Below are 16392 nucleotides of genomic sequence, written 5' to 3'. Positions count from 1 at the left end.
ACACTGGGCTTTATTTCTAAAGCTCACACCAACCTCTTAAATGAATATTGTCATCCCCACTTTGTAGATGAAATAACAGACTGGGATGGAGAAGTTAGAAACTTGTCTAATGCCTCACGCTCAGAAAATAGCTGAATTGGAATTGAGCGCTATCTTTCCATTTCACTCTGCCCAGCTCTCACTGACAATATAGGCAAGGATCTGGTGGTCCCCAAAGCACTGGAGAGAACCCTTAATTTGGATGTCAACAGCTCCTTGCTCCAGTAAATTTATCCTAAACTGGTAATCTGATTTCACCCATATCTGCAGGACTAAACGCTCCTGCCCAGCAGCCCTTTCTTATGTCACTTACAGTCATTTTATCGTCTTCCCTTCCATTTCTACCCTCAAAAATGTTGGACGCTCTCTTTAGTCCTCAAATCCTGAATCAGATTTATAACTACATATGTGCAGGATTAGGATTTACAGAACTGAAATAAGATATAGGAAGTGAAATTTGGCTTGTTACTCTGTTTCTGTCAGTTTCCTTCGGTGCTGGCTGAAATCCAAACTGGACCTCAATACAGAAAAGAAAATCAAAATACCAGGGGAAGATTGGACATTAACACATCCTCTATTATAACTAAGTTCAAAAGTAGGTATATAATCATTTTAGACAATACCTGCAGAAAAATTAAAAAGTTGAGCATGTGGAATTGATGCTTTGTATAGTAATACTAAAAAAAAATTGGTCTGTTTCTTTTCAAAGTTACAAAAGCACATTAGAGAAAAAAATTCTTGGATGATGCTCATCTGCTTTAAGTGGCATATTTAACACAAAGTTTGAATTTCGTTTCTAAATCACAATTTGCTAAACTTAATTCAACATGGAATAATACTACTAATAATAGCAATAACTTACATTTATTGGGCACATACTATGAATCAGGCCCTTTTTTAAGAAGCAATAATTAATTCTTCCAGACAGGTCTAGAAGTACCCAGAGCAGATGAGGAATGTCAAAAGATAGAGTATTCCCTTAAAGGGTGATCATCTTTTCTCATAATGCCAAACATAGTAATCTAAGCAATCTCAGACAAAATCTACTTTAATTCTTCCTACAATCAGTAAATTATTTCTGGTTTTGAAAATTTAGACATGCTTATTTTCTTAACTGATAAGTTTAAAAAATACCAGAGTACATCTTTGATTTTGGAAATAGCTATAGTTAACATTTTGAAATGCTATTTTCATCAGCATGTCCTCTCCTATACCCCTCTGCAAGGATAGAGATAATCATTATTCAAGTTAGCACAACTTTAAAGAATTTAGGAAAAAAATCATTCAATGTTTGGTAGTATTTAATACAGTAATTACTAATAAAACATAGTATCGGTGTGACACTGATCCCAGGATGACATTTCTAAAGTACAGATTAGTAGATGGATGACTCCCACTGATACTTTATAAGTTATCTGTTTACACGAATGAGGTGGAACAGCCCTTTTTACTTGATTTCTTTAACTCATCTTAAAGAGACAGAAGTAATAAGATAGTGCTCAAAACAGCTTTAGTAACTACATGTAAAATAATTACTAAACTAAAAGGAAATCATTGATGAGATGAATAACTATAAAATTGATATAATATGAATGAATTTTTATCACTTCATTATTATTTTATAAATGAATGCAGTCATCTTGATGATGTTCATCGCAGAGATTCTAAGACTAAACAAATACAAACATTGACCTCTTTTGATAATATCATTTCATTGACATCACTTTATAGTAAATATATCTAGTTTTTAGTAAAATTGCAAATTTGGAGAACTGAATGTGGAGTCTTCACAGGAGACGGGAGGGAGATGTGGGATGAGCCATTGTTTGGGGAGGAATGGCACGTGGCAGAAATAACCGTTTAGTTCGTTGTTCTTTATTTAAAGGCACTCTAACATTTAAAGTTATCTAGAAAGGGTATTATAATAGTAACTCACAGGCAAATAATTTAATCAGGGATTGACTCACTGGAAAAACCAAATTGAACCCTGGGTTCCAATTCTGATCCAATAACCCTCTGCTTCATTCTCTTCAAGTTTCTTAGCCTCCATTCCTCAGTTTCCTCATCTGTAAAATGAAGGCATTGCACTAGATACCTCCCAAAGTACCAAAAGTGTCTGGGCACAACAGCTCTGCTAACTCAAACTTTTTTTCTAAAACACTTGATAAAAATAAGTTGCTCTGAATCAATTAATTTTTACATGCCGTATTTCATTTCATCCCTTTTTAATTTTATTACTTTATTTAAGGAAATCACATGCCAGGCTTACTTTTCAGCAAATACCTCCAGTATTGAATTCAGTTCAGTTTATTAGGCATAAACCTACCCAATCAATAGCAACATAATCAATATCCTCAAGTGTGTTCTCTGCCTGCAAGCACCTCTCTGCCAGATGCTGAATAAATTAAGAGCAATAGTCAGGTCACATGATCTCTAAGAAAGTTATCTGTGCCTTTATGGAATTGGGTGCAATAAATGTGAGAGATGTTTTTTGGCATCCAGTTACTGTTCATTTGAACCTCTATTCATTTGAATTTATGACAGAATGTGTGTATATATAAGCTAATGAAAAATTGGGGAAAATTTTAGTGTCTTTGAGATAGCTCAGTTGCTTACATCAGAACTATAGAGTCTGGGCTGTGGTGTTATAAGAACCCGGGTGTAAATTTCAGCTCTGCCTTTTGTTAGCTGCACACGTCATCTCAACTCTTTGAGTGTCAGTTTTCTCATCTCTACGATGGAGATAACAGTACCTAATCACAGTTGGTGAGGATTAAATGAGCAAATACAGTGCTTTGAATATGGTAAGTGGTAATTCTCACCACTGAAAAGATGTGACTGGGGAATACATTCTAGAGTGAACAGTACATATAAATTGGTTCATTTATGTTTACTAGCATGTACAGACACTTATCGTTGCTATTTTATTAAAGCCAAACGGTACCTTTCTCTTTCATTAACTAAAAAGAATGTAGAGAGAACAGAGAACGTATGGTTTATAGAAAGATATAGGTAATAACAGCTTGGAGTGTTGGACATGGGAGGGCTGAGTTTCATGCTGTTTCTGGTTTATTTTTTTTTTAAGGATTTTATTTTTTTCCTTTTTCTCCCCAAAGCCCCCCGTTACATAGTTGTATGTTCTTCGTTGTGGGTCCTTCTAGTTGTGGCATGTGGGACACTGCCTCAGCGTGGTTTGATGAGCGGTGCCGTGTCCGCACCCAGGATTCGAACCAACGAAATACTGGGCTGCCTGCAGCAGAGCGCACAAACTTAACCACTCAGCCATGGGGCCAGCCCCTGCTTCTGGTTTTTATTCCACACCAGGTGTAGCACAGAGCTTGAAACATCGTAATTATGATATATATTAACTGGCTAAACAAAGTGTTGTTCATGTTAGCATAAGCATTTAGTGTTTAGAATTTATTCATCATCTTAATGAGAAGAAAAAGTGATTTTTAAAAATATTAAAAAATTTATAATAAGTTCTGAAATGTGAGGTTGGGATAACTTATGAGAATGAGAGATTGAAATGTTTATTAAGCTTTTTCGTGATAGAAAACTGACTTTAATACAAAATAAATCTTGTTTTTGCTCTAAAAGGAAGCAAACCTGTCATTATTTGATGATGGTCAAACAGAATCTTATCCAAATTAGAAGCACATCCGTGCTATCCTATAGGAGTAGTCAAGATGGTGGGGGCTGAAGCTGGTCAGATCTGGGTTAGAACCTTAGCAAGAATCTTATTGGCTCACCTAGGATCTCTCACCTTACTTTCTTTATCTGCCAATGGAGGTAAGTTATATTTAGGTTGCTAGGAGAATGAAAGGAGAAATGTTAGGTGTGATTTTTATTACTTCTCTCAACTGCTTTTTGATTCAAGCACTGAATTCTGAATTTGATGTCATTGTCTTTTCTGAATGTCAGTTTCGTTTTTGTTTTCGCTTTTGTTCTGTAGGATTAACCACTTCCTTGACTTCTGGACTCTGGATTGGTCTTAACAGTCTGAGTTTCAACAGTGGGTGGCAGTGGAGTGATGGCGGGCCATTCCGATATTTGAACTGGTTACCAGGTAGGGTTGAACTTGTCTGTGGTTGAATTCATCTAAATTTAATTTGTCTGGATGCCACAGAGACCTTCATCATCTCACATGTAGATCTCAAAGAGAAGAATCAGGAGATTTCACCAAATACAGTCCATTTCCCACCTTGCTTTGAAATCTACAAACTGGATTTGAATATACTAAACTGTAGGGTTATTCCAGCTTACAGAGATAAAAGATTTGTCTGGCAGAATTATCACACAAATCAATACAGGTTTCTGTTAAAGTAGATATTCTCAGAGTATCCTTGATTTGCTAGGTAGAATATTCAAAATCAAATTTCATAGCTACTCCTACATGCTATTTTTTGGGTTCCAGCATTGTCACTTTATCCTTGATTCAGCATCAGCCTTGTCATCATCCTTGAAAGGATTATCCAACATCTATTCATAAAGTTTGACAAGGTGCTTTCAACTTTTTGTATGACTGACCTTTGAATCTTTTGTCATTATTTTTTGAATTTTATAATGTTTCAGTTGAAAGCATTTTTATATGAGATATATATTAGTGATATATAGAAACTATATGTTGTACATGCTATATTCAAAGATTTTATACATATTTTATACATATACACACATGCACTATGAATTTCTTTTTTTTTTTTAATGGTTGAGTTTTTATTTTTTTTTAACTTTTTTTTTTTGGTGAGGAAGATTAGCCCTGAGCTAATATCTGCTGCCAATCCTCCTCTTTTTGCTTGAGGAAGATTGTCCCTGACCTAACATCTGTGACAGTCTTCCTCCACTTTGCACATGAGACACCACCACAGCATGGCCTGTTGAGTGGTGTGTAAGTCTGTGTCAAGGATCCGAACGTGTGAACCCTGGGCCACCGAAGCAGAGAGCGTGAACTCAACCACTATCCCCCTGGGCTGGCCCAACTATGAATTTAAAGGAACTTAAATTATTTTGGGTCAGAGAATTCCTCATTGTCTTGAGCCGTGAGATCTTTGCATTATTTCTATCACTGTCATAATGATCTTAAGGTTTACATGAACATCATTTTCTCCCGTTTTTAATCTAATAGAGTTGGGTTAAAAATACTACTTCAGACACAGATTATAATACTCCATACTAGCATAAAATTCATTAGCACTTTTGTTGGTATTTTGAAGTCTGATGTAGAAAAACACAGGTGGCAGATGGGCAAAGCTTCAAAAGCTTTCTAATTTTGGGGGGAAGAGAAAATGACCTGAGCTACACTGTCATAACGTACAGGTGACAGCATAAAAGGAGAGTAAATAAGTTTTACATGTACAGCAATTATTCAGAGAAAGCAAAAAGACCAATGATGACAAAATATTTTCATCTTATTCCCCAATACCAACCAGTCTTAGTAGCTGCTTGAGGCACGCTATGGGGTCTGCTTCTGACATGAGTCCCTTTCCTCTGACCCTCCTACCAATCATGGTTTATTAGGAAAGAGTGCGGTTAACGATTAGTGACATCTGCTGTGAGTGTGGGAGAGGAGAGGAATAGTGTAAGGGGGACATCTTCATTTCCCAGTTCTGCTACGGAAAATACTGAAGTGCTGTTTTTTCATATAGTCAGACATCTTTTTTTTTTTTTTGGCCCCTGAGCTAACATCTGTTGCCAATCTTTTTTTCTTTTTACTTCTTTCCAAAGCCCCTCAGTACATAGTTGTATATTCTAGTTGTGAGTGCCTCTGGTTGTGGCATATGGGACGCCACCTCAGCATGGCCTGCTGAGCAGTGCCAGGTGCGCGCCTCGGATCTGAACCGACGAAATCCTGGGTCCCCGAAGCTGGAGCGCGCAAATTTACCGCTCCGCCACGGGGCCGGCCCAACACATCTTTTTTTTTTTTTTTTTTTTTTTTTTTTTTACCATTGAATGGTTTTGAATCTGGCTTAGAGAATTGAACTATCCATTTTCTATATGACTGACTTTTGCTATTAAAAAAAAGAAAAATTTTGCTAAAATGATATTCAGAATAGACGCTAAAACATGAGAAGGAATCTTTAGAGGATATAATTTGATTTAAATTGATTAGATCTTACTATGAGATTCCACTTTCAATGCATTCCTTCAATGCCTGATGCTTACCGGGCTGTCCCTGGAGCCTTGCAATAGAAATCAGCTCTATTTTGTTTTAAACTTGGAAAGTATATGCTGCAAGGACATAAGATGTCCTTTTTTATGGGGGAGGATTTGATTCGTCTGCCGATTCACTCAGGCAAATTAAATTGGAGAACAGCAGTCAGGCTCAAGCAGATCGCTAGACAATACTAATCATTTATTAGGGCACTAGAGTTTATTCTTTGCTGCTTAATTATTGTACAACATCAGGCAGTTCACTTTATTTACTACTCAACTTGGGGGGTGATTATTGTAATATTTAAGTACTTGCATTCTGAGAGTTCCGTGAGGAAATTTGGGGGTTAACTTCCGTGAAGGTGAGAAATGTAACTGGAATATAAATGAAAAAGGAAAGAAATGTCCTTCTTTATTAAACCAAGTTCTCAAGAAGTAGATGCAAGATTAAATCACCTTCCGAAATAGTAGGAGAGTTTCTTCAAACTAAATGTAGGAACCTTGAGGAATTCTAGAAGATGTTACTGTATAAATTGTTCCATCAACTATTCAATTAAGTACTTACCAAGTAATGAACTTATTAAAATACATTCCCATTTGAAGTGAGGCTATTTTCCATAAATGATGTGGAAGTGTAAATTCAAATATATAATAACTATGGTAAGCATTAAAGACCACTAATTGCTATGTTAAAGTTGTTGATGGTGTTATATTGATAAATACATGCATAACATGATTTACTAGTTAATATATTAATTAATAATCAGTAGCTATAAAGCATACTATTGTTTCTGGAAAATTTCTTTCAGGTACTGACACCTTATTTGTGAGTTCAGTTATACTGTGATTTGGTCACACTGACAACACATTTTTAAAATATGTTTATCACTGACAAGGTTTTTCTTTGTGCGCTATGCAAGCAAGTTTCACAAATTTTCGACAAAGGCTTTATGGAGTAGGTAATATGATTCCCAGCTTGCACGAAGGGAAAGTGAGGTCCAGGTCCCGGTTATATATATGTCAAAGGTCACAGAGCAGAGTCATTAACAAAATGTGGCTCATCACCCTGTCTTCAGGTGAGAGGTGGGGCTAGTTTTTAGAGCACTGGTTTTAAAATCATATGTTAAAGTAATGAAAAAGCATGCGAAACGCCGTGTCAATGCATATATCCATTGCGTTAGCAAAGTTGACTTTATCTTGTTCTTTGATCAATTTCCCATAAGAAATGGGATGAGGGATTAGCTGTTAAAAATATTATTTAATTAGCCGACTTGAAAATCTTGAGACATAGCCTTGGTTCTGGGCGTACTTTACCAGCATTTACTGTGACGGATTGCTGCTTCCAGCATCTCCCTTTCCTTGTCTCTCTTTTCTTGTCTCCTCTCTCTAATTGGAGAAAGTTTTCCCATGTCCGGAAGTTCTCTAGTCTGGTCCTCACAGTTAACTTGACTTAATTTTTTTGCTAGGTATTTACAGTGTTTAATATGGCTGGTTTGGAACATCATATATTCTTTTCTTAGGTATCTCTTTATTATGCGTAACATACCCCAGCGTGAAGATTGTTCAGGTTTTAAGGTCTAGCTTTGTTATTTGATACTGTGGGGGAGAAAAAGTTATTTCAAAGAAGTAAACTTGTATAATCAGCATTTTAGGCATTGGAATGATCCAACAACAAAGAAATAGAGACCCAAAATATCTTTTGCTCTGCAGTCAGTAACTATTTATTTCTGAATGTCTAGCAAAGACAGAGTGGGACGCATTGACTCCCCAGGATGAAGACGTGAGGCTGTGGGGGCTGTCTACTCTAACACCTATGGTAGTTGCACTTTGATTTTTCCTTTTCTCCAAAGGAAGTCCATCAGCAGAACCTGGAAAAAGCTGCGTGTCACTAAATCCTGGGAAAAATGCTAAATGGGAAAATCTGGAATGTGTTCAGAAACTAGGCTATATTTGTAAAAAGGGCAACACAACTTTGAATTCTTTTATTATTCCCTCAGGTAAGTGATCTATTTGATCTGAAGTGTATAAAATAGTAGAATTTAAAGGTAAAATTATAACTTAGTCATACCTTTATGGAATGACAGCTTTTGTTAATAATTTATAGAGTAAACTTAATGATATTCCTACACAATTTCTTTTTGGTGGTTACTGCTACTGGTTGCTAATATTTCTGTGTGTGCTGTGGTGTCCAGGCATGTACAAAGCCTTTGACAGAATATAAATAAGAATTTTATCTTCAGAGCAGCCCTATGAGGTGGGTATTATCATTCATACCTTCTAGATGAGGGAAGAGATTTTCAGAGGGTATCTAAAACTTGCACATGTGAAAAAATTTGAATCCAAGCTAGGAAATAAATATCTGAAAGGGACGTCTTTGTCATGTCCTCACTATTTAAGGGTCTATTTCAATGCTATTTAGTTTAACATCATACACTGAAGTTATCACAGAAAGGGAATAAAACATCCACAGAGTAGTAACCGAATTTTATATGTAGGCTAGACACATACACACAATCCAATTATGCTCTCCATTATAATTTTATAGAAGAATTAAACTACAGAGGCGAGAATGCATTCTCTTTCAAATTGGCAAAAGACAAATAAACTACATTTTTTTACTATCAGCTGTCTTTGGAGGGACACAATGCTTTACAGAAATTTGTGAATGAATATATGTATTTTGCTTGGGAAATCTGACAGTGTGGTATTCTTGACTTTTTAAAGCAATTTCATTTATTTTATAATATGATTAATGTGGCTAGAAAGTCCAAAGTACAAAATGATAAATAATGGTATTTTCCTTCCACCTCTTACTTCTAACATCCCGGTTTCCTCCCTGGTGGAAATGGTTTCTGGGTCTATATCCTTGCCTAGTTATTCTATCAATGCATAAACAAATGTTTATAATTATTTTTGTCTTTTTTATTCAAATGGTAGCCTAATAAACATATCTTTACTTTTTCACTTAGTAGCAATTTTGGACATCAGTCCATACAGTACATAAATAGCTTCGGCATTCAATTTTATGGCTGCACGATAACCATTGCAGAGGCCATATTTTTTTTGACCAGTTCCCTATTAATGGACCGTTAGTTTACTTCCCAATTTTTTATTATTACAAACAATCCTACAGTGAATAACTTTATACACATGTCATTTCATGCAAGTGATAATTCCTAGAAGTGGGGTTGCCGGATCAAAGAGTAGGGGTGTTTGCAATTCTAACACACAGACATGGCCAAGATCTCTAATGATGTAGATGAGGGTGTGGTTATTGGGTTTGATTATACTTACAGGGTCACTGTTGGGACTGTGGCCATGCCTCAGGGAAACCTCAACCATCTTGATATTCATCTCCTTTGTTTCTCCCACGGGAGAAATAGTATAATTCTTCCTTCTTGGGAAAACTCATCCATATCTCCTTCAGAAGACTTGAAATTGCCGCTTTTGGGAAGAGGAGAATGGTTGTCTATAGTTTCCCTGGTACAGGTGGCAGAATTCTGTAACTTGGCCCTGTCACTTAACCCCCCAGTTTTAGGTTTCTCATCTGTAAAATGGAAATATGAATACCTGTTCTTCCTGTGAACATTTGCTCATGTTGTCAAGCACTCAACATTATTATTTCTCTACTATGCCTCACCTTGCTTCCCTTGCTAACTTTCCTTTGACATTGGTTTTTGAATTTCTCTAACTTCCTGGATTCATCATTCCATCTTATCTATAAAGTCAAATAAACCAGAGCTTGGGAAAGCATATCAGAGAGCAAATCATGCAGCACACGTGATGGGTGACCTCTTGGGCAAGAGTTCCACCTCATTCCCTTTTGGTCCCTGCAATGCTCCCTATTTGTCCATCATTCCTGGGCCTCTAGGGTGGCACTGTCCAGTCCGGTAGCCACTTAACCACATGTGGCCATTGAGCGCATGCAATGTGGCTAGTTCCAACTGAGATGTGCTGTGAGTACATTATAATGTGTACTGGACTTCCAAGACTTCACATGAAGAAAAAGTAAAATATCTCATGATCTTTTTTATTGGTTACATGTGAAATGATAATAGTTTGGATAAAGTGGGTTAAACAAAATAAATTCTTAAAATTAAACGCACCTGTTTCTTTTTGCTTTTATTTAACATGGCTACTAGCAAATTAAAAATTATGCGTGCGGCTCACATTTGTGGCTCACGTTCCATTTTTCTTGGACAGTGTTGCTCTGGAGGAAGAAGTGATCTTTTGGGGCTGCCCCAGGGAACTCCCCTTCATTGGTTGTTTTCATGTTTTAAGAGGTTTTTAAAGTTCATCGGTTCAGTTTTTGAAGCCCTTAGCATTTGCTGCCGTTATTTTCAGCTTCTTAGGAAGCAAAATTAAAATATCTCACCAGAGGGCTCCAGAGCTATACTAACATATTTTTTTTTGGTAAGCACTGGCAGTGGACGGAATCTAAATAGTGTTGATGGATTAGAATTTGTTAAAATACGCATTTTTGTATCACAATAACACTGTCTGGTCGTCGTGGCTGACTGTTGACTTGAGTGACTCCTGTGCACAGAGTCCTATGCTCAGGCAAAGATGTTATAGGTGGTCCCAGCCTTTCAGGGAAAATGGGGCTGATTCTTTAAATGAATCACAAAGGTTCTCTTATATCAAATATTTACTAAGGCAGCACGTTTGAAAACGTGTAACATCCAACTTAAATATATAAATTGATGTTCATTTGGTAATATAATCCCTCTTTAAGCAAGCTGTGTTGCTAAATTGCTGTTTGAAACAGTATCCATAAAATGGTAAGCCTAGACTGCTGTATATCAAATACAATTTCAATTCTTGACCAACATTTATTACACCTACCATAGGCCAGGCCATCTGCCGTTTCTAGGGTGTACAGGGATCAATAAGGTGAGTCTCTGCCTTCAAATGTCTTTAGCTTCACTCTCCCCAGCTCATTACTATTGCAGTACATTTTTGTAATGTATAATCCAGTTATGAAATTGGACCATAGCTATTAGTAGCAATAAGTAGGATGTTGGCCACTGTTCCTGGTTTGATTAAATAATAATTATGTGGCATTTGTAATTTGTAGTCACATTATCCCAAAGATTTTCTAGTTCAGAAGAACATGATGAAGATGGGTAGTTTAATATTAGCATTCATATTATTTAGAGTTTTTACATATATGGATAGTTTGGTTCACGTGCTATGACTTGCCCAAGATCACACAGCTTGTGTGGCAAATTCAGGTTTTGCCACAATATCGCGTGTCATCTTTGGGAAGCGAGTCAATGGCAGAGGTGGGTTCAGAGGCACAGGTGGCCAGCACATGCTGCTGTGGGTTCAGAGGCTCCTCGGTGGCCTCCTGTCCCCCACCCATTCTATTTCCTGCTTCAACACTCATCTTTCTCACCCATATTGCCTCTCCTCTGAAGAATGACTGGCTCCCTAATCTCCACAGAACAGAGGCAAATTGAGATCTTTTCAGGAGAGTGTTATATGTCAAATCTTTTTTGCCTCCAGGATTTATATAACAGATGGTTGGTACAGGTTTGCTGATAAAATGCAGATAAAATGAGACAATCTCGTGTATTTTAGTGTGACTTTATTGCAGGGACAATTTTAAAAAAAGAGACTTCCCATTTAACATTATTTTAAAATGAAAAATGGCTTCACGTACTTTTTAGTCTAAAAGCAAACACAGTCTAGTCCATGTTCTGTGACTACATCTGCCAAAAAATTAAAAATAAATATTACCTTTATTTGCCCATAACTTTGAACTATTTTATATATAGAATGGTAGAAGATCTTGTTACAATTATAAAAAGCTCTCTCATTTTAAATGTGTTCCAAACTTTTTTTTTTCCTAGAAACTGATGTGCCTACTAACTGTCCAAGTCAGTGGTGGCCATACGCAGGTCACTGCTACAAGATTCACAGAGAGAAGAAAATCCAGAGAGATGCCTTGACTACATGTAGGAAGGAAGGTGGCGATCTGGCGAGCATCCACAGCATCGAAGAATTTGACTTTATCATCTCTCAGCTGGGATATGGTAAGAAACCTGACATCAGTAATAACACGACTCTAGCTTTCCCCACTCTCCACCCATCCCTGGAAAATTTAATGAGAAATGTTAAATTTAATAAATTCGAATTAATAATTCAACTAACAATGCAATAAACATAATAATAAATATTAATCATGCCTAAAATATAAAAACTGTATAGAAAGTTAAAGCATTTTTATCATCAGCAGATAATTTGATTTATTTTTCTTTTAATATGCAATCAATGTATGGATAGCTATAAAAATGCTATTTTTCTACATATAATCTGGATTTATAGCAGTGTACCTTAAAACTGTAAACCATAGTTCATTTATTGGAATTATTTGTGTGTGTGTATGTGTTTTCCTTTTTAAGGCCCATATTTTCTCTCACAAGAAAGCTCTCTAAATGAACCATCTCGTACTTTAGATTTTATTTTCTTTATTAACCTAGCAAGTGTGGCTAGAGTGTTGAGCAGTGAAAGAAATAGATATTTTATTAGAGTGAGTAGGTGTTGCCCTAAGCCTTTTAAAGAGATTTATGTCTGAATTTTAGGTATGTAATTTAAGACATACATAGAAAGTGTACTAACTAAAATATTGTAAAGTTTTCAAAAATTGGCACTAGCAAAAAAAAAAAAAACAGAGAGAGACAAGGGTAAAGTGAATCGGGCATGCTTCTCCTGAGAGGAGGAGGGTGAGGAAGAAGCTAATGATAATGGGCACTCAGCAGTAGTTGATTAAATGATTATCATTTTCTGCTTCCACTGGTGAGACTGCTGAATAGCTGCATCTGTTCATTTCCAGCCAGCAAAACAAGAGGAAATGGATGGTGGTGGTGGTGGGGACAGCTTCCTGACACTTACTCCCTGACAATTCAGAGGAGTGGGGGCAGAGGAGAGGAAAAGACAACAAATAGAGGAGAAAAAAGAGAGAGGCCAGAGAAAGATTGAAAGGACCCCAAACACTACAACTCCTAGCACCTGAGCCAAAAGGCATCCTTTCTCCTCTGCTTAGCTTGCTGAGTTGGGAGGCTGTGAGAACAGCCTGCTGCAGCCTATAAATGATTTCTTGGCTATTCTGTATTTACCTATCCTGCAGAATTCAGACCAGACAACAGTAACGCAATCAAAATTGATATATCTGAATAATATCATGACATACAAGTCATGATACTTGTAGGAAGTAAAAAAGTTTGCAAATGAATCAGTGGAAAACAAGTTAGTGAAGATGCTGTAGGGCTGAGGTGCAAATTTTGACCTCCTTTATATCGCATGATATAGTCATAGGGGGACGGTATCTCTTTATTGCTGTAGTTATTTTGGGAATTTGGATGACAAAGGTCACTTCTAAATTCAGCTTGCGAATTAGTAAATTTTCACTAGGGAAACCTTCCCTTTTTTTAATCATCAATAAGGATTTATTTATTTAAAACAATGAAAATAATATTGATATAGGTAAAGAACAGTTATAAAAGTGAAATTATTGTTTCTAAATCAAAAGCCTAGAAAGAATTTTTTAGCTAGTTGAGATGATGTCTTTTACTTTAGTCGTGGATACACAGTGGATAAATTTGGGCCTTCACGCGCAGGCCATGAATCATATCAACTAAGACGGCCTCCATAACTGAGTTATAACGACCAGACCAAAAACTTGACACTCACATATTACATATTTTCACAGGATCAAGATTGTGCTTAGGAATTAAAAAAGTTGTAGGGAGAGAACAGTTAAGTGAGAAAAATGTTTATATGAAACTTTTAATACTGTATTATAATTGTGGGACAGAAGAGTTTAGGTTTTCATTAGTGTTGAACCCAAATCCTTGAGGGGCACATGAGGTCATTTTGAAGCCTATATTTGCTGCTCAAAAGATCATGATGTGCCAAATCGAGTGAAAGGAAAAGGGGATCATCCTGGCAATGTCATTCATGCTTCATGGCACTGGAAACATCTGCTGGGGCTGGTGCTGGGCCAGGCAGAGACTTCTCCCAAAGCAAAGTTGTGTGACAACTGTTAGGAGGAAGAGACTAAATCATTTAGGGAAATTCCTATTCACTGTGGCATTTTTCTCATTTTCTACAACAACATCATCTTTATGATCTTGTGGCAAGTAACGTGTATTTTACCATTTAAAGAACATAAATCAAGCATTCATAATGACATTCCCAGTAGTGCACATTAAACAGGTATTGAATTGTGTGTTCTTTCATTTTTTAAAATTTGGCAGTGTATATGTTCTTAGCCATGATATCTTAGATTTTTCAATTTTGTCCCATTTTAGTTATGATATTTAGAATTCTTAGAATTATAACTACTGATAAAATCAATCATGCTCTTCGTAGAATTTCAAAACAAAATGATTACATTTTATATCTATACCTGGTTGTTTTGTTTTAACTTTTTTTTTGCTATTCGGGTTTTTCTGGTATTTCATAGTGAAAATGATTACAGATTCAGTTATACTTATAGATTAATGAATAAATACAAAATGTCAGGAGACAGCCCAACTCCTCAGTTTGTATATCTTCTCACTGTATAGATCATTGTCACTCCTATTACAATGATTGAGCTTGAACAGAAACACCCAGAATGTTCTTGATGGCAACATAGTCAGTAAAATAGAAGCGGTTTTAATTTACATTGTTTTAAAACATTTATAGGATTTACTAATAGTCAGATTAATATATAAGTAAGCAACATTATTTTCAACACTATGAGTGCAATTGGTATGGTAAATTATTTACAGCAAAAAAAGAAGCTTCACAAGGATAATTAATTAATTATAGACCTACCTCGATTTCATTTTAGCAACTCCCAGGAGATATAATTTGCAATAGCTGCATGAAAGAACACTGTCACGTTCACATTGGAAAAAATACATTACACAGTTAAACTAAGATTGATAACATGAAATGTGGTGACATCTCACTCTACAGCTTATAGGTCAGATCAACACTCAAGAGGATGGTCTTTTATGACAGCTATAATATCAAGGGAGTAGAGCTGTGGTTGATAAAGCAGAGAGCCTTCCTTTTCTGATAACCTCTTGATTTTTGGACAGAAAATTTCGTGTAATTTACCTCTGTGTTTTTCTTCCTGTTTAGAGCCAAATGATGAGTTATGGATTGGCTTAAATGACATCAAGATTCAAATGTACTTTGAATGGAGTGATGGGACCCCTGTGACATTTACCAAATGGCTTCGTGGAGAGCCAAGTCATGAAAACAACAGGCAGGAAGACTGCGCCGTGATGAAAGGCAAGGTAAGGCAACTTCGATTACTGATATCTAGCAAAAGTCACAGGGAATTTTTTCTCTGAGCCACTTAGTACATATGGGTTTAGATTATTTCTTTTCTAGGTTATTTGGTATAGATTGAGGTTGAACCAAAATTCAGATTCAGTTTCTTGAGTCTCTCTCAATTGCCTAGCAAAGCCAAATTTTCAAGAGGAGCAGAAAAGTAAGACAGAAACTTTGGTTCAAGGATGAGATTAACCAATAACTAATACTCATATTGTTCCCATGCTGGGTTCTAAATGACACCATATATATGTATGGCTTGATGGATCAATTCAGAGCTTTTATTCTAGTTTCGACTGATGGATTTGAGTAGTTGTAGACTTAGTTAGATCTATTCTGGGTTCTACAGCTGGAATCTGTTGATTGGAGAGCTACCTTTGTTTTTTTAGGTTACACGGAGGTGTCAAACATGAAAAGATTGTTTCCATGTCCTAAATATGACTTTAGCGACTCAACAATATTATCAAATTATACTTTGTTAATAGACGATTTATGTGATGGTTAAGAGGATGGATTTTGTTTTTTTATTTTGAGGAAGATTAGCTCTGAACTAACATCTGCCACCAATCCTACTCTTTTTGCTGAGGAAGATTGGCCCTGAGCTAACACCTGTGCCCATCTTCCTCTACTTTATACGTGGGATGCCTGCCACAGCATGGCTTGATAAGCAGTGCATAGGTCTGCCCCGGGGATCCAAACTGGTGAACCCCAGGCCGCTGAAACAGAGCTGGTGAACTTAACCACTACACCACTGGGCTGGCCCCAAGGATGGGTTTTGATGCGTGGCTTAAATGCATTTGTAAAATGGGCATAATAATGGTACCTAGCTCACGTAGTGGGTATAAGGATTAAGCGGGTTGATGCATA

General features: G+C 36.5%; 1 protein-coding gene across 1 annotated transcript in view; it reads left to right on the top strand.

Annotated features, from left to right (window-relative positions):
- MRC1 (mannose receptor C-type 1) overlaps positions 1-16392 on the top strand; it is an 88748-nt gene that overhangs the window by 21463 nt on the left and 50893 nt on the right. Inside the window, exons 5-8 of the mRNA XM_046679959.1 lie at positions 3995-4108; positions 8043-8189; positions 12048-12230; positions 15331-15488. Of these exons, the coding sequence (XP_046535915.1) occupies positions 3995-4108; positions 8043-8189; positions 12048-12230; positions 15331-15488 (602 nt within the window). The remainder of the gene's footprint in view (positions 1-3994; positions 4109-8042; positions 8190-12047; positions 12231-15330; positions 15489-16392) is intronic.

The sequence above is a fragment of the Equus quagga genome, chromosome 12 (assembly GCF_021613505.1).
Source record: "Equus quagga isolate Etosha38 chromosome 12, UCLA_HA_Equagga_1.0, whole genome shotgun sequence".
NCBI classification, from domain to species: Eukaryota; Metazoa; Chordata; class Mammalia; order Perissodactyla; family Equidae; genus Equus; species Equus quagga.
Note: the sequence above shows the minus strand (reverse complement) of the source record. Positions and strands in the feature narration are given on the sequence as shown.